Source organism: Thunnus maccoyii, chromosome 9, assembly GCF_910596095.1.
Source record: "Thunnus maccoyii chromosome 9, fThuMac1.1, whole genome shotgun sequence".
NCBI lineage: Eukaryota > Metazoa > Chordata > Actinopteri > Scombriformes > Scombridae > Thunnus > Thunnus maccoyii.
In genome coordinates, this window is record NC_056541.1 from 22,207,998 (window position 1) to 22,226,516 (window position 18,519).

At 41.6% G+C, this 18,519-nt stretch overlaps 1 protein-coding gene across 8 annotated transcripts in view; it reads left to right on the plus strand.

Moving 5' to 3' along the window:
• The window catches only part of LOC121903502 (ultraviolet-B receptor UVR8-like), a 333,525-nt gene extending 315,620 nt beyond the window's left edge, over positions 1-17,905 (plus strand). For 4 of the 8 annotated variants that reach the window (XM_042420598.1, XM_042420599.1, XM_042420600.1 and 1 more), the window contains 8 exons: positions 3,337-3,457; positions 5,969-6,081; positions 6,271-6,322; positions 6,464-6,577; positions 10,899-11,011; positions 14,964-15,389; positions 16,035-16,387; positions 17,712-17,905. In XM_042420598.1, the coding sequence (XP_042276532.1) occupies positions 3,337-3,457; positions 5,969-6,081; positions 6,271-6,322; positions 6,464-6,577; positions 10,899-11,011; positions 14,964-15,389; positions 16,035-16,387; positions 17,712-17,844 (1,425 nt within the window). In that variant the 3' untranslated portion in view covers positions 17,845-17,905. Of the gene's footprint in view, positions 1-3,336; positions 3,458-5,968; positions 6,082-6,270; positions 6,323-6,463; positions 6,578-10,402; positions 11,012-14,963; positions 15,390-16,034; positions 16,388-17,241 lie in introns of those variants that run through there. The other 4 variants (XM_042420604.1, XM_042420605.1, XM_042420606.1 and 1 more) reach the window with 4 other exon arrangements.
• Positions 17,906-18,519: the final 614 nt, after the last annotated feature.

An 18,519-nucleotide genomic window follows, 5' to 3' on the forward strand; every position in this document is an offset into this window, starting at 1 on the left:
AATTAATGATATGGACGGTATAAAGAGCTGCACAGCCGTGTGTAATGGTCATGCGTAATGACTGCTGTTCTGCTGTTGGAGAACGTCACTGGTGCAACACAATCAGTGAAACGGCACTTCTTCTTTCTGGTTTGTTTCATTGTCAGCTGTATAGACTGGTGGAGGCAAACTGACACGAAAACAGCTGGTTCAGGGCGTCTTCATCCATTTATGGCTAATTGTGAGAGTGGAAACAAAGCTTGTGCACCCAGTTCATCAATGACTCATATTTAAAAACAGAACCATGTGTACTCACGGCTTTATAAATCTGACGAAAAGAATGCATATGCATATTTCTGGCTTTGTGCGTACTCACAGTTTTAGTCATGAATCTACAATGAGTTTTATGCATCTGGCCCCTGGTGGTGGTGGAAACCCTGGGCCTGGTTCCAACACTGTTCAGGCCTCATCGAACCCTGGGCCTGTTCCAAATTGATGCTAATATGGACTAGCCTGCTGCAGTGGAAAAAAATGTGTATTATTGATATCATGGCTCTACAGGTCTTCATCTGTATGTTATGCCTGCGCATAAGAAAACAAAGAAGATAGACCAAATTAAAAAAAAAAAAAAAAAAGTGCCACTGTTTGTGTATGTGTGAATGCACAATGCATGAGTGCATTTGTATATTAGTGTGTCTTGCACGCTCATGCTCTCAAATGTATGTGTACATAGTCTAAGCATCTTTGCCTATGGGTGTGTTCAGCATTTCACCATGCTCACATTTATATCTGTCTATGTTTTCCCTTTCCCTTCCTGCTGATGCCATCAGTACACACGTTGTGACTGATGACAGTCGTTGCCACAGTCTGATGCTCTGCTGCTTAATGTCTTTTTTGTTTATTAATTAACTGCAGGACATATATGCTGAGAGACACCTATTGATTCTACTGCTGCATTAATTGATTTTGTGCTTCACTAATCATATTGTTGCTGCAAGATCATTACTAGGCCTCTGTGTTTTCTTTGTGGTGGAGGATTGTGTGTTGATAAACTGCAGTTCTTAGTTGTGTGGTTGAAGTGTCGAGCGCAGTTGTCATTTTGATATCTTTCTATATTTTCTGTGTGATATAGTTTATTGAGAATAACAGGGTGGGAAACAGGGAACAAAGTCATTGATTTGCAAGTCACAAGAAAGTCCTGATGTTCAAATCCTGAAGTGCTCATCATGCTTTCTTTATCAAAATGAATGCCATTTCAAAATGTAAACACCAACAACATCATCAGGGGTATTAGCTGAAATGTCACAAGTAATAAAATGTATTTTCATACATATAGAATCAAAAATACAAATTCTCATTCCTTATCGACCCATCCCATTTTTTCTACAGACACCTTCAACCATCTGCACTTATTAATTCAAATACGCATCAAAACAAGTCCTGCTGACCCTCAATCAGGCCCATATTTGAACAGTGGCCTGAAAGTTCACCCTGTCTCTGAAAATGTTGTCAGTGCCACCCAAGATGTTTCTGTTTCGTTCTTGATGAGGGCTTCAAGTTGTGGTGTTGCGTTTAACTGACACATATCCTAAAATTGATGTCAGTTTAGTCAGAGGTTTGACTACATAAATTCAAAATCACAGAACCGAATCAGATTTTTGTGTGTATTTTGTAAAAAATAAATAAATAAAGTAACCATTAAATTTCAAGTAACTGCTAACAACTAAGTCTTGTGAATCCAGCTGGTCTCTCAAGTCAAGAGGTTTGAGTTCAAGTAATGAGTAGTCAAATGTCAAGTTGCAATTGTCCTCTGATTTATTTGAGTTTCAAGTTGCAAAAGATGTGAATAGAGTTTGAACAATGTGACATGTTTGAATACACAAACTTGTTATCAGATGGACACAAAAAGTAAACCAGGATTACATTGTACATAGAAAGCAGGTGGCATAACCCTGACAGCCAAGAAAAGGTAAGAGTGTCTTCTAACATAAAACACTATTATACTATCATTGAAACAAACAGATTCAAGTGTTTGTGTGTATCTGACTGCCAGAGGTTCCCTAGTGAGTCTGACCGGGGGTTATAGTGTAACCAAAGCGTCTGTCTCCTGTTCACCACCCAGATCAGCCGGTTCAGCTTGACTGGGCCCAGTTGTCTTGGTTTCATACTGACAACTGTCTGGGAAAGGTCTGTCTGGGGTTCAAGTACATTAAAGTCATCCGCTCCCCTCCCACTGAGCCCCAACACAGATGGCTCCAGATGCAGCTGGCACAGCATGGAGCAGCACCTGACAGTGCTCATTCACTCAGACACACACAAAAATACACATATACAAGTATAAACGCAGATACACAAACACATGCACAAACTCAGGTATGGACACATCTGCTCACTTACTGCACCTAAATGCACGTAAACACTGATGAAGGCATGTGCACTCACACCTATAAATACATGGACACACACTCTCACAGCAGGAACATATGCTGCCACGCATCTACAAATCCTCACAGTAGCACACATTGGAATACGCAATTAAAGACCCAGATTACTGCATGGCGCGCACACACACACATTCAGATATAAACCCACACATATTGTGCTCACTTTCAAACATATGCCAGGGCATGCCAACGTGCACATGAGCACAGTGCAGAAAGCCCTTTATCTCTGCAGGAGCGAGCGGGAAAGAGAGGAGCAGGACAGCAGAGAGAAGTCAAACTGAACACTCTCACCATTTGTAACACAGAGAAAGAGATGTAAATCGAGGACAATGCTTTCTGTTGTACTTGGCGAGATGTTATGGCTATTAAGCCTTTGTGTTCGAAAAGACTTTTACACAGACCCAGCCACCGATGAAGGATTGCATTGCCAGGCAGTTGTACATAATGGTAAATGAAACATGAAACACAGTAGACTTTTGTCTAGTGAAAGAAATACGCAGTCTACCTTTTTTTAACAGTATTTCCTCCTCTGTGACAGCCATTTGAGCCAAGATGAATTGCCATTTCCCTGTGTCATATATAACCATGCACAGCTGATATTATAACAGAGCTTTGCAAAGATGCACTTAAATTATGATACTCGGGAGGTGATCTACAAGTCCTGTTTGACAAATATAACAACTATGTTTACACTCAGGAATGGCAGGGTGGCATGAATTAGAATGAGATGAAAGATAGACAAGATTTGAGTCACTTACTGGTGCCTCACAGAAGGGAGAATGATTCTTCCCCCCCAAATTGAAACACCCTGTAGGCATGTGTCTTTATTTAAAAATCTATTAGCAATGGAATCATTGGGACTGAACTTTGATTTAATCCTGTGACTGACACAGTGTCATTATTTCGCTTGCAGGGACAGCTTGGACTTGGAGAGAATTGGATTCACGTCTCCGCTCCTTGTCTTCTCAGCCATTCTCAACTAGCAGAGGTCACGCAGATACAAGCAGGGGACAGCTACAGTGCAGCTGTCACAGGTGAGCCAAGCGTTTGATCTGCTGTGGTAGCCCATGAAGAGGCTTCATCTTTTCCCCCAGCTGTATTATTTTGGCATAAAAGTACAACTAGATAGCACAATTGTGACTCAAACCTCCAAAGTGTCAGTGGAGACATCTCGCATTGTGATGTATTAAAACTAAAATTCCTTAAAAGTTGTATTCACTCTACATAATATATAAAACAACTTATTAACTTGAAAACCTTATTTTCCCAGCAGTATCCCTCACTGTGGCTTTGAGCTGTGCTAATTTTTCATCTACATCATTCCATTGAGTTTTAATTAACACAACAAGGATTCAGTGTCCTCAAATGATATCACTTGGAGCACAAATTTAACCTCATTATTTCTCAATATTTCTTAAACCAAACGAAATTGTGCAATACTGTAGCCAGTTTCAATGTTACGTGTTAATGATTTACATAATGGATTGACTTGTTGTTCAACCAGCTATCCCCTAAACTACCCTGCTAAGATCTGAGACTATCCCTGTAGCTACTTTGTTAATATTTGGACTGAGAGGTAAGTGGCACACCATTTCTTCACATCAGTTATTCCAGTTAGTCCTCTTTCTGACTACATTTAAAAAACAGGTAGTCTCAGGTAGTCCCTTTTAGTTTTCTCCCTCTTTATTCAGTAACTTGTATGATTTTCAGCAATCTGATTCATCTCCCTCTGCTCCATAGAGAGTCATTGAACTGCTACAAATCTAGTTCTAATACATTTACACCATTACAAAGTGTCAGGAAACTACTTCTCCTTCAATTGCTGCTTGCCTTCTGCCAGACAGATGGAATTAAAGTGGTTACACTACAAATGTAACATCAGCCACTTAAAGAGACAAGGCTAGTTTCAAGACCAGGGTACATTTACAGCCTACTGCTGTACTGTAATTTTCTGTTAAAAGAATTGCCTATTGTTGAACAGAGATGTCTGCTGGCACTGTGTGCATGGTCTCGCTGGAAATGCCACTGGTTCATTAAATGAACTGCAGCCGAAATATTAAGTTTGGTCCCATCTGATTTCTTGGTGCATTGAAGACTATTTGGAGAGTGGGGCCCTACCTGCCGGTGGTACAGTTATGTCTTTAGGTGATCTATAAAATGTTATTATTTAAAACAAGCTTTTTTATGGATTGCTTACAAGGCATCCTTAGCACATGATTGATCTGACCTTTCACAGACCGTCGTTCTTTGGGAAAACATCAGCCTTAACCTTTTTTAGCTGGATTACCCTGCCAGCATCTCTGTACGTGTGTGTCTGTGTGTGTGTGTGTTTTTTTTGTGTGCCTGCCTCTGTCAGGCTGTGTGTGTATGTACATGCATGCGTTAGTAGTGTAAGTGTGTATGTGTGTGGTGAAGTGGCATCTAGCAATGCCTGCCTCATATGCTTTTGTAAGGTTTGCTTTGCTGAGATGAAAATAATACATTACTGATTGATTGATCAATCATGTCTGAAAGGGTATCCGTGTGTGTGTGTGTGTGTGCGTGTGTGTGTGCGTGTGTGTGTGCCAGGGCTACGTACAGCTTGATGCAGAATAGAGATTGATGGAGGCTTGCCGTGAGGAGGATACTCAGTTATCTCCTTGTAATTAAAATCCACCTCATAAAGATTATTGACTCCCCCACCACACAAACCAGCATGCTCCCTCGCTTGGCAGGGTTTGCAAAGCGCTTCTTAAAAAATGAAAAATAGCATATTAAGCAGCACATATTTCCCATTTATGCGGAACATTTAGATGTGGTTAAGTTATCGTAATGTGCAATAAAACCTGGATGTGAAATTTGTAATCCACTTTGGAAAATTGCTTACTATATTGCTTTAACATCCCCTGAAAGAGCTTTTGAGATGTGTGTGCCAGGTTTATTGTACGCCATAATTTAAAAGTCCTCAATGTAGGCAGTAAATATAAATTTATTAGTGGCAGGTTTAAATAGGCACACTGAGGTAGCATGAGTGAGTGGATGCTTGAGAGTTTGCTGTATGTGAGTACATACAATGTGTATGTGGGTTTACCGTACAGTGCTGTACATCAACTCCCTCTTCTAAATGAAACCAATCTGACAGTTTATAATTCTCTGTTCCATTTAACTGTCTCTAATTGGGGTCAGTGTTTCTATTTGAATGTGGAGGAAATCAGAGTTGTAAGGTTCAGGAGCAAGCTAATCTGTGGTAGACTGGGGTCTGGTTTCTTCCTGGCCCTGGAGCCACTAAATTGAAAGAACCACTTCTGGCACTTAGCTGTGTTATTCCAGTGTGACCACAAAATGTGCACGTTGTTTCAACAGTCTCATGTAAATATGATCAGGGACCCACAATTACAACCTGGATGATACACCAGAGAGGGTCAGGAACATACATGCAGAGCATACCAACACATCCTCATAGGGGGCGTTATACCTTTCATAGTTGAAATAAAGGTTTTGACATATAAAAGCAGTGGAAAGATGACACTTCATGTGTCTATTTGAACATTTGTTCATATTTCTAGCAGATGGAGAGCTGCTTCTCTGGGGTCAGATCCCCTGTGTGTCCCAGGTCAGTGATCACCCTGGCCTCAAAAGGATCTGGACCCCACAGCCTGTTCCACTGGCAGGCAGAAAGGTATGTGTGAGAAAGACTGCTTTTAACACTATAGCTTATTTTTTCTCTTATTACAGTTCCATTTAATTCAACATAATGCAGATATCTATTTGCAAGGAAGTTTTTAGTTATCAGCTGACACCTCCTGTGTTTTTTAAATTTTGCACTGCTTTAAAGTAAAAAAAAAAAACACTGTTTGGTTGTTTGCAGGTGTGTGGTGTGGCCTGTGGAACCTGGCATATGATGGCACTCACTGCTGCAAGTGAGTAATCTATCATCCATCCCAAAATGTTCCTATCTCTCTGGTTAATTGTTTTTAGGATGATGAGAACGGGTCACTGAAGGTGCAACAGTCAAATTCAGGTTTTGATTCTTATTACTCTCCTCTTTCCCCTCCATACAGCCTTCCCTTCCCCTTCTCCAAATGATGTCTTGCTCCTCCTTAAGGCCCCTCCTCACTCACTTTCTCACTCATCAAACCATAATTCACTTCAGAGGGAAGCATCATTAATGCACAGTAGGACCCAGCAGCTTGATGTGTGCTAATTATATTGTGTGTTTTACACGCTGGATGACTTTTGCTTAGTCAGTGATGAGCTCAGTCTCTGGTAATTGTTTTTTGGATGTGATGAGTTTATAAAAGCCTGTGTGTGTGTGTGTGTGTGTGTGTGTGTGTGTGTGTGTGTGTGTGTGTGTGTGTGTGTGTGTGTGTGTGTGTGTGTGTGTGTGTGTGTGTGTGTGTGTGTGTGTGTGTGTGTGTGTGTGTGTGTGTGTGTGTGTGTGTGTGTGTGTGTGTGTGTGTGTATCTGGCCATGTTATGTATATGTGTTTGTCCGTGCCTGTGAATGCAATGAGTGAGCATGTGGATGGTGAGATTTTTACCATGAGAGTATGCAGATCCTCACTTTTATTTGTGCTTATGCATGTGCAGTCTTGCATTAAGTCTATGTGCTTACATGTATACAGCATACACTGTTTTTATAAGTAGCCAGAAAGACAAGATTATTCCACAGCTCCACACATCATCCGCCTCAGCAAACTTGGCTAATGATTAGCAAACAGCCAAAATCTCAACATCATTCTGACACATTAAAACTACATGTAACTTCTAACTCCGTCAATCCCACACAAAACTTTGACATGCGCCGTCAAGCATGGAACTACGCTCCATGACTTGCTTGTATTCTCCACAACCCTTGTGATCCTTTTAGTACTGTACATCACTCAGTATAGCTAGAAATGCTGCTCAGCCTTTGGCTAATCACGCTGATTGGAGGTGTCCTTTGGCTCACCTGGGGGCTTCCAATCCTATTAGGCCAACCGTCCTGAGCCTAGCGCACCCAGCAGCCGCTCGTGTTTGATCACTGGTGCTTAGAGCCCACACTTGTCCTCTTATGTTGGTGTTAAGGCATGGAGGAGAGGAGCGGCAGGGTGGGGTTTGGTGGGGGGGTTAAAATGTGATCTCCTTAACTCTCTAGGGGGGCAGAGGGGAGTTTGGTGCCCCACCTCCCTCACTGACACTCCTCTGCTCCTCCAACTAGAGCTGCTCTTTAAACTTCTGATGTCAGTTGAAAGGCGGAACACTGCAAGTTGTTTCCAAGCAAAAGGGAGAAAGATGGAGGGAATGAAAGATTGAGAGAGGGAGAAGAAGAAGAGAAAGTCTATATAGTATGTCTCTGTTGTGTTTTGACCTATAAAAAAATATTTTTGGAAATTGTCTATAGTCGGTCTCACTTAAGTTCCCCTAAATTTCTCTCAACTCACCTCCCTCTTTCTTTCGTTCTTTCTCTCCTTCCATAATCTTTCTTTTTTCCTTTTCTCTGTGCTGTCAGTCTATGGAAACATAGAACGTCTGCCATCTCATTGGAAGTCAACACACCTGATCCCACCAGACCTGTCACCTCTTTCTACCTTCTTCATATCTCTACCACGTACGATTCCTCCCCTCCATCACTCCTTCTCTCAACCTTCCTCCTGACTGCTATTCTCACTCACTGCACACCTATCACTATGTCTCTCTTGTGGCTCTCCTTCTTTCTCCCCCTCTCCCTGTCCCCTCCTCCTCCTCCTCCTCCTCCTCCTCCTCCTCCTCCTCCTCCTCCTTCTTCCCCTGGCCAAGAGCACCCAGGAAGAGCCATGTGTTTCCAAAGTGGACTGGATGGGAAATCGAAGCAGGGCTTCTGTGTTTATCAAGCCACAGCTCCGTCACCTTGCTCCTATTCCCATCTGGAGGCCCCGGCAAATTGGTGACAGCAGCAACAACCCTGTAGCACACATGCTCCTTTTTCTGTGTGCACGTCCACACACACAGCATAGCACCTTGGCCTGTTTAGTTTTATTGCTGGTGTCAGGTGAGGAGGTGGACGTAGGAGTGCTGTCTAATGTTCACCTCACACACACACACACACACACACACACACACAGACACACTCACACACAAGTCATTTCCACCCCTGCCGACACCTTGGCTAACAAGACCTGTGAACCACAGTGACAGAACTCCTAGACTTGTCAGAGTCCCAGTCATTTAATGCCAAGACCTGGCCCCAGCTCTAACCCAACAGGGTTTCTGTATGCACACTAAGCCACAATAGGCTTCACGGTGTTGTAGTGAACATGAGTCTACTGAGTACTACTGCTCCTCTAGGTTAATACTGTTTAAATAACACATTTATTCCAATGATTTACAGTAATTATTACTATAAAATGCTAAATTACTTACATGGAGTAATATTAGTGATCTGCAAGGAAAGTGGGGATGAAATGTGTTATGTGTGGCATTGTTCAGTTGGTTCTCATGAAGTTTAACTTTACCCTAAGTTCACATCTTATCATGTTAATTTGCACCATCACACATGTATAAATCTTTGAATGTATGTTGTCACTCCTGACTGTCTGCTTGGCTGTGTAGCGGTACAGTTATGTGTCTGTAAATCTGCTGTATCCACAGGCATTTTCAAGCATCAAATAGTCATTACAAGTAGTGTTGCATGGACCAGCCCCTCAACCACATGTGTAAAGGAAACTCGGTACTCAATACCTTTTCCAGTCCTCCCACTTTTCCCTTTGCTGTGGACATGTAAGTGGAGGAGAAAGGAGAGTTGACTCGGGTTAGAGCCCTGCACAGCTTTGCTACCTTGGAAATGAACTGCACAAACAACACCTGGCCATTGTGCCTATAAGCACTTACAATGATGCCATTTAAGAGAGTATTGATCCACCCATTGCAGGGTCAATCATTGGATCAATGGTGTGTGGGTCGGCTGGCTAGAAGCCTGGTTGACTGTATGAATGAATGGATGGTTGGATAACAGATGAATGGATGGTTGGATGGTGGATGGATGGATTGATTGATTCATGGTTGGATTTGTGGGCTGAAGCATGGTGGGAACGAGCTCTGTCCATCCAAACATGAACTTGTGTGGGGCTGAAGGTTATCTGCCCTCTTTTGTGTAGCTTTGTGTCCAGTCTGTCTCCAACACCTCTCAAAGAACACCACCATTCAACACACACATTACCATTCCAGTTCAAGTGAATTCTTGCCTTGTCCTGTTCAAGGAAAAAATAAAAGATTCAATTTATTGTAATTTAAAACATCGAACAAACTTTGTATTACTCGGTCAAGGTGTTGTCTGTCATAATTCATTAGATTCTTCTGTTTGTGTTACTGAGGAAGACATACAGTACCTGAGATATACATAACATGAGTGAATAATCGCTCACAGTGATCTCTCAATATCTCACAATAAAGCTTTATTGTGCCATAGAAGACTGGGAAATGTAGAGGTATATAAATTCAAAAAGAGTCATTGTCATTAGCATGTTCTTGGTGGATTCTTGTGATGTGTTTACACCAGGGTTGATTGACCTAGTTACCCAACCCCTGGCAGCACAACACGGAGAAATATAACACAATGCAACACAAGGGAGAGGTGTAGATTCCTTTATTATTCTTACATGTAAGACACATATGAGTGAACACACACACACACAGTCATACGCACATGACACGGTGATCATCAGGGGCTCACAGAGGTCGTGCCTCATGACGATGTGAATACAGGGAGAGAGCTTATTTAAAATTCTGTAAGAGATGTCAATTGTGCCCTCTGCATATTTCTATGGAACATTTGTAAATAGATCCTTTGTAAATAGCTTCTCTCTTGCCAATCACCCTGTCTGCTCTCTGCACAGCAGCATTAAAAATTGATCCTTAGCCTCACCAGGGTGAAATGCTAACATCGCTGCCAAATGACTGATTAAAAAGAAAAACCTTTAATCTTTGCTTAAAAGTGTCTACTGCCTTGGCATGCCTTTCCCCTGTGCTCCTCTATCTTCCAAGGCTGTGAAGGGAAGGAGGGGGTCGCCGTGGGGGAAACGGGGTCACGCTTCATGTAGAGTCAGTGCTGTACAGTGATATAGCTCTAGAGGTGAGGGATTTCACTAAGAGCAGATCTAGGAATAGATATGCATTGCTCTCTTCTGAATTTAACCCTAAGCCAAAGGTTAAAAACACATTTGAGCATCCCATAAGAGGGGACGAATGTATTGGCACTCTTGCTAAAAGTAGTTATTTACCCAACTTAACCATGCAAGTTAACAAAAAAATAGCAGGACCGTATAGTCAATGTGGCATAAGATAGTTTGTCGTGCGTCCAATTTACTCAGTAGTGCAGCCGTAGAAATTGACACACTGTCTCTTAATGTTCTGTAAGTTGTGATATAGCTACTAAAAAAGGTCATGAAATAAAGAACCACAAGCAAAAATAGCAGAATAAAGAAGACAAAGGGGCCATTAAAGTGTTGATTGGAAGTGCTGAGAAGTATTTGTGTTTCAGGGAGCAGAGAGAAGAACAGAGAATGTGCTCACCCAGAAACTGAAGCTCGCTTCAGAGACCTTGTCAGCAATCCCCTACCGACAGAGCACACGGAGAAAGAAAACACAGTGAAAGTAAGATAAACATACCTCCTCTTTCTTGCTCTATAGCCCCTTTATTGACTTACTTGCATACTGTATAGCTCAATCTGTAACTGGCTCGCTAACTCAACAGCTCCCTAACTCTTGCATCTTCCTCTTCCATACTCCCTGCCTGCCTTGTTGACATCCTCATTCACATTTATCCATTGTTTGCTTCTCAAATCCTCTTTTCATTCATTGTTTCTTTATACAAACTGTAATTGAACATATCAGTAATGAATATAAAACATAACATTTTGCACTGGAGTAAACAGCACAGCCCTCAAAATATAAAAGTGGTGAATATATTCACTCACCTCTCAGAACATCAGTGAGGACCACTAAACTGTCACCCAGAGCCACACACACACACACACACACACACAAGCTCCCGCCCCTCCTCGTCTCTCTGTCATTCAGGTGTTTACTGTCATTCATACTCAGGGTTTTGTATAATCCTCTCACCACACCTGAGTGCTCCCCACTCAGTGTCACTGGATTTACCCGCCTCCCCCCCCTCGCTCCCCTCTCTCGCTTCTCCACTCCTCCAGAGCGCAGCCTTTTTCATTTTGCATCACAGCCATTCTTTTACACACGTTGTCATTTCTTATGTAAATAACCACAGATAAAAAGACAGTAACAGACATTTTAAGATTTACACACACCGCTTGGTGCATATGTTTTCAGTCATCCCCTCTCATCAGCCAGTTTGTTTGTAGAAGTGTCTTTGCCTGTAGCCATAAATTAGGGGTTGTGATTTAACTTATTGAGACAAAAGAGAAAGACAACGAAACATGAATAAAACAAATGATGAGGAGAAGGTGAAGGAGAGAGAGAGCGAGGAGAGGAGGGTGAACTGAAGGCAGAAATGGGCCAGTATGTATTTCTGCTCTACTTTCACTTGGGGAAGGCTTCATTAAGAAGTCTGTTTCCAGAGCATGGTGGAATCTGTGTGTGTGTGCACGGGTGTGTGAGTATGTTCATAGGTTAATGTGTGAGATTGTGTCGGTGCACATGCACAGTCATGCATATATGTGTGCATGCCTGTAAAATTATTTGTGTGTTCAGTGAGAGAGATCTCTTAAATTATTTACACCCAGAACCCTCTAATTGGTATCAAGTTTTTAAATGGGGTCAAATGTTGTGGTGCAGTTTCATACAATTTTTCTCTTGCCTTAAGTCTGTATCATTACATCTAGTGCTACAGTGCTGCTGCTTCATGGGACTTGAACCTCTAAACGTTGTATTTTCCCATCCACTGGGGCTCTGCTCTCAGACTGGAGGAACACGCTACACCAAGCTGACATAGAGGAGGGAATGTAATAACTGTGATGGTGCTGATGTGTCAGTCCATCTACTCAGGTCTGTGACATAGACATTGTCCATTCAACATGCTATGAAAGATCTGGTGAGTCGTAAACATCAAACAGAAGTGCACACACACACACACACACACACACACAGCCTAAGGCAGCGCGCAGAGCTGGTATTAGATTTAAGCCCCCTAATAAAGCCAATTAGAATTATACTGTGCGCTGATGAAGGCAACTTTAACAGGGCAATTCTCTCACCTCCACAGATACACTAGTACATGCACGTGCATTCACATATACACCTAGTTTTACTTTCATTACTCAGCACAGCGCCATCAAAGGTGCTTTTAAACAACTCCAAAGCCTCCACATCCACACATTGTATTTTCTGTATTTGTATGTGGGAATAGAAAACAAAACATTGTGGTTTAGAAAGCATTCACCCTACAGTTTGGAGCAATTTACTGTCAATCAAACAATTTACCATCAACAGCTAACTTAGCCTTGATGAAATGCACAGTTCTCACATCCTAGTAAAGTAAAGACGTAGGGTTCACATACCATCCCACTCTGAACAAAACCCAACTGATTCCTGAATGTAAGCTTACTACTGGCTAACGTTAACAAACTAGCCAAAAAAAATACAATATGTACAGTACATAAGATAATTTTGGAGTTACCGGGAGAAGCGCATTTAGGAGGTTTACTGGTCCAGTCTATCCAATGACTACACAGAGAGGAAACTGATGTCAGTCCTCCATCAAACCAAATCAAAAGACAGCAAACAAACCAACTCTCAAGTTGCTGAAGTAATGAAGCAATACTGGGATTATTTCTATTTTTAATCTCTTACACTACTGATTACTGAAAAAACTTATCAAATTACTGTAATGCTACAGTAATGCATGTGTCATTGAATAAGTCACAGTCTCCTCAGAATTACACAGTAACACAATTACAAAGTCACAGCCATAAGGTTCTGTGCTTGGACCAATACTATTCACCTTACATATGCTTCCTTTAAGTAATATTATTAGGAAACACTCCATAAATTGTCATTGTTATGCAGATGATACCCAATTATATTTATCAATGAAGCCAGATGAAACCAATCAGTTAACTAAACTCCAAGCATGCCTCAAGGTCATAAAGACCTGGGTGACCTGCAATTTTCTGCAACTAAACTCAGACAAAACTGAAGTAATTGTGCTTGTCCCTAAACACCTTAGAAACACATTATCTAATGATATAGCTACTCTGGATGGCATTACCCTGGCCTCCAGCACCACTGTAAGGAATCTGGGAGTTATCTTTGATCAGGATATGTCCATCAACTCCCACATAAAACATATTTCAAGGACTGCCTTTTTTCACTTACTTATTGCAAAAATCAGGCACATCCTGTCTCAAAAAGATGAAGAAAGACTGGTCCACTGTTTTGTTACCTCTACGGTGAATTATTGCACTTCCTTATTATCAGGCTGCCCCAACAAGTCCCTAAAAACTCTCCAGCTGGTCCAGAATGCAGCTGCACATACTGACAAAAACTAGAAAAATAGATCATATTTCTCCCATTTCAGCTTCTTTGCATTGTCTCCCTATAAAATCCAGAATTGAATTTAAAATCCTTCTCCTCACCTACAAAGCCCTTAATGGTCAGACACCATCATATCTTAAAGAGCTCATCTCAGCTCAGCTTACTTGTGGTTCCTAGAGTCTCCAAAAGTAGAATTAGAGGCAGAGCTTTCAGCTATCAGGCTCCTCTCCTGTGGAACCATCTTGCAGTTTCGGTCCAGGAGGCAGACACCCTCTCGACGTATAAGAGTAGGCTTAAAACTTTCCTTTTTGATAAAGCTTATAGTAAGGGCCACCTCAGGTTTGCCTTGGACCAGCTCCTAGTTATGCTGCTATAGGCCTAGACTGCTGGGGGACTTCCCATGATGCACTGAGCACCTCTCTCCTCCTCCCCCTCTCCATCTGTACGCATTCAGGTACCATTAATGCATGTTACTAACTTGACATCTTCCCCATAGTTTTGTGCTTCGTGACCTTCAGCTGCGGACAGACTGCTGTCCCCGTGGTCCAGCTTGACGCCCACAATTGCTGCTACTATTCATTTTTGCCCACTGCTACCGCTATTATTATTAGTTATATTTCTATTATTATTATCATTATTATTATTATTGCTGTTATTATTGTTGTTGCTGTGGTTCTCTGTGTCTCTCTCTCCCCTCTCCCCCTCCTTTTTTCTCTCTCAACCCAGATGGCCGCCCATCTAGAGCCCGGTTCTGCTCAAGATTTCTTCCCGTTAAACCAAGTGCTTGCTTATGCGGGAATGTTGGGTCTCTGTAAATTAAAGAGTCCAGTCTAGACCTGCTCCATGTGAAACATGCCCTGAGATAACTTCTGTTTTGAAAATTGACTTGACTTGACAGTGAGCATGAATGCTGCATCAATTTAAGTTTAGCTTTGTTGGCAAAGTAGAGGCTCACCAACAAAGCAACGGATGTCTGATTCTTATTTTAAATGAATCAATTCAGTTTAGAATTTATAATTCTTCTGATGTCTTTTGATGTAGCAACATACATTGAAATGTCTTCTGTTTGCCTTTTGAATTACTGTACCGTCAACAGGACTCCAGACAGGTTCAACACATGCTGCTTCAAGGTCTTGGGAAACCAGAGGAGGAGAAACATGAAGAAAGAGGGAGTGCAGATGAAGAAGAGTTACACAAAGAAAGAGGAAAAAGAAAGGGAGATGAAACATTACACGATTCAGCATTTGCCGTGGCCAGGTCTACAACGGGAATGGACAGGACAGGAAATGGGCGCTCATCAATCAAATCTAACCAAGGGGATGAGAGGGAGGGTGGCAGGACAGTGGGGCCGTGGGAGCTGAAGGAACAGTGCAGAAGGAGAGGAAGCAAAGAGGTAGTCTTCACCACTTTGCATCTTTTACCCAAGTCAGAGGGAAGGCAGTTCAGGCCCGCTGCCAGCACCTTGCCCAGGCTGCTGACGGGACAACAGACTCATGGCAGAGTTTTAACTGAGGCTAGTCAGGTGAGTGTTCATGTCAACATCACAAAGAACAAATTCACCACTGTGTTTTCTATGAGAAGGGAGCATAAAACCGTCCAGGTTTGGTCAGTTTTATTTTTAAGTCTCCTCTTTTTAAAATCTCTTTTGCCTGATTTAGTTGAGTTGAGTTCTTATTTATTTGCTTTTAAAGAACATTTTGCTTTTAGATGATAGTGAAGAGTAACGGGAAACATCTTAGACTGCTAGCGTTACACTCCCCATTTGTTATACTTCCTTTCAATGTTAAAGTGATTTTGTGCATCTGGAGGCAGTATTCAATCACTTTGGCTGTGATTAAAGAAGCAAGTATACATTAACTGGTTGGCAGGCTTGAGGTATGACTTTAGTATACTGCTGCAAGAATAGTACTTCACAAGCAGCTAACAGTGACATGAAAAAGCCTTATTACCAGGATACTGATCACACTAAAAGCAGTTGAAGAGGTTTCTCTTTCTATTTATGCTTCCATCTGTGAATGTTTTAGTGTTTGTAATATGGTATTGCATCTAGTATTTTCCCTCCAAAATCCAAAAACTGTAAAGCAAATTCTCAGAGCACAGTAGGCTGTTTTCACATTGATTTGTTGTTTTTTTTTATTTTATTTTGCATGTGTCTTTGTCTCTTCAGGATAGAGCTACAAGTCTGTCTGAGTTGGTCCAAAAATCTGGGAGTGATAGCAGTATTTTGCAGAGTCCCATGCTCAGAGCCAAACCCAGACCTCCTGGGAGATGTACAGGTCCTGGGGCTCAGACCATGGCCCATTCAAATATGAGACTAAACGCTGGCCTTGAGTCTCCGATTTACAGTTCTTCTCTCCATCTGAGCCCTGAAAAAAAAGTTCAGATGTCCTCCTCTCTCCTCCTTCCAGGACTGCGAGTTGAAACCTCTTTTTCTCCGACTCTGTCCTCTTCTGAAGCGTTTAGGCACTGTCCCTCACACAGAAGAGTGGTTTCTTCTTCTGCCACGTCTTGGAAGAATCTGTAAGTGTCCACAGATTCAGTTCCGTCCATCAGTGGACCTGGAAAAATTATTTCATGTTTTAACATTTAAAACATGTGTTATATACCAGTTTCTGTCAAGTTTTGTGTACTATTTGAAATCAAGATGTTTAAACTACAACCATCCATAAAATACCCCTAAAGGATCCACAGCTCATCCAAAAAGTCACTAGTGTCAAGCATTTTTATCCAGTATTCCTCAAAAATGTCTGGAGACATAATATTATACTTGATAATGCATTTCTGGAAACCACATTCAAAGCCTAATACTTCGGGCTCCAAGGTTACTGGCAAACATCCCCCTACTTTTCTCTCTAAAACAGACTACAGATCAGCATTAATGGGCTTCACTTTGCCCCACACTGTGATTTGGCAAATATGCTGCTCTTACAAACCATCTCAGTCAACGACACCCATGAACCCTGACCTCATCTGAAAGCATTAGACTTTAGACGTACAGTCAGCTGTGTGTAGGAGCTGCTGAGTGCTTGAATCACCACATTTCAACAGAACTTGAGAGGGCTGAGTTTTTTTACCCCACGTACTACCACACTGAACTGCAGAACTGTATTCATTTTAATACTTACAGTATGTTGTTTATTAAAGACATGACGCCCTCTCAGATCTTGGCCTCTTGTAAGACATTTCACAGTGGGGTGTTTTCAGGGCTGCCCGTCTCTGCAGTATGAGTCACATGTGCATGCTACTATGAGTGTGAGGAGATTGATTTGTTGCAGAGATAATACTATATGATGAGATTTATCGAAGTAAAATAGGATCATTACAGGAAAGAGGGCTTCCTTTAAGACTGCTTTGCTCTTTTTTTTTTTTCATAGAGTGAGGCCCTTCATTAGCCTTGTACTTTATGCAAACTGGTTCTTTGCCACAGTGCAGATCACAACCACATGGTAATTCCTCTCATCAGGATTTCATTATGAGTGATGCATCTGGTTTTTTTCATTATCTGCATTTGACAAAAATGGCCCATTGTCAAATAAGCTGGCAGTGTATAGCATGTTGGCAGTGTTGAGTTAGACCCATCACTCAGCAGTGTTTACAGGAATGCCTTTACTTTTTCCGGTATCACATTCAAAATTTACTGTACTAAATATTAAGTAATAATTCAAATAATAGTAATATTGTATTTTTTAATATTGTATCACTAATAATGTTGTAATAATTCATGTTTTATCATTTTAAGTGCTGAATCATTATGGTATCAAGTTTTCAATTACTGTACCACCTGTTAGTTATTATTTATGTGGAAATATTGAAATATGTTCTTTTCCTGTTTTGCTTTCATCAGAGGAGTCGTCATTTCAGTTGGACAAAGAAGATACACAGACATTAAAGCTATTTATTACCTTGACCTTTCACAAGTGATCCAAGTTTTTAAGGGTAAAAATGGTAATTTTGTGAACATAAGGAAAGATATTTAAAAAGCTATTGAATTGCTTTTCCAGGATAGAAATGAGTAAGATAATAAAAGTGCTTTCCCGACTTAGTCTTAGATTTGCTTTTATTGAGTAACAAACTGACTACATGCAGGCATGCACTCTTGATGGCATTGAGACATTCGCCCTCATCCCACCCCATTGTCTCTTACACTCCCTGTGGTTTGTTTTGGTGTATGTAAGTAAGTGTTGGTTGTGTGTATCACGTCCGTGCCCTGTGAGACTCCTGCCAATCGATTCAAGGTGAGACCTGTCGATTAAACACCCTGAGCCATGCTCTCTACCTAACCCCAGGGTAATTCAATCCCACCCATTATACACACACACCTGTACACAGACGTGCACACACACACATACACATGCACTTCACCTGTCATCCGTCAATACCTCCATTGGGGCCTCTATTGATCCCCTCCATCCAGCCTCTTCACCCCATGCAGTACAACATCAGGGCCAAGACGACGTTCGTGCAGGTTTAATTTCTGACAGATTTACAATAAAGCTCAAGTTATTATTTAACTCTTCCGGCTGCAGTGTTCTCTTTGATTTAGCACCCTGGGAGAGGATGAGTTACAGCTGACACAGAGAATCTGCCAGGGCTGGAATGGTAGGCACCCGGTTCATAACTCAGCCGCCGAATGTGTAGTTAGTCAATCACTT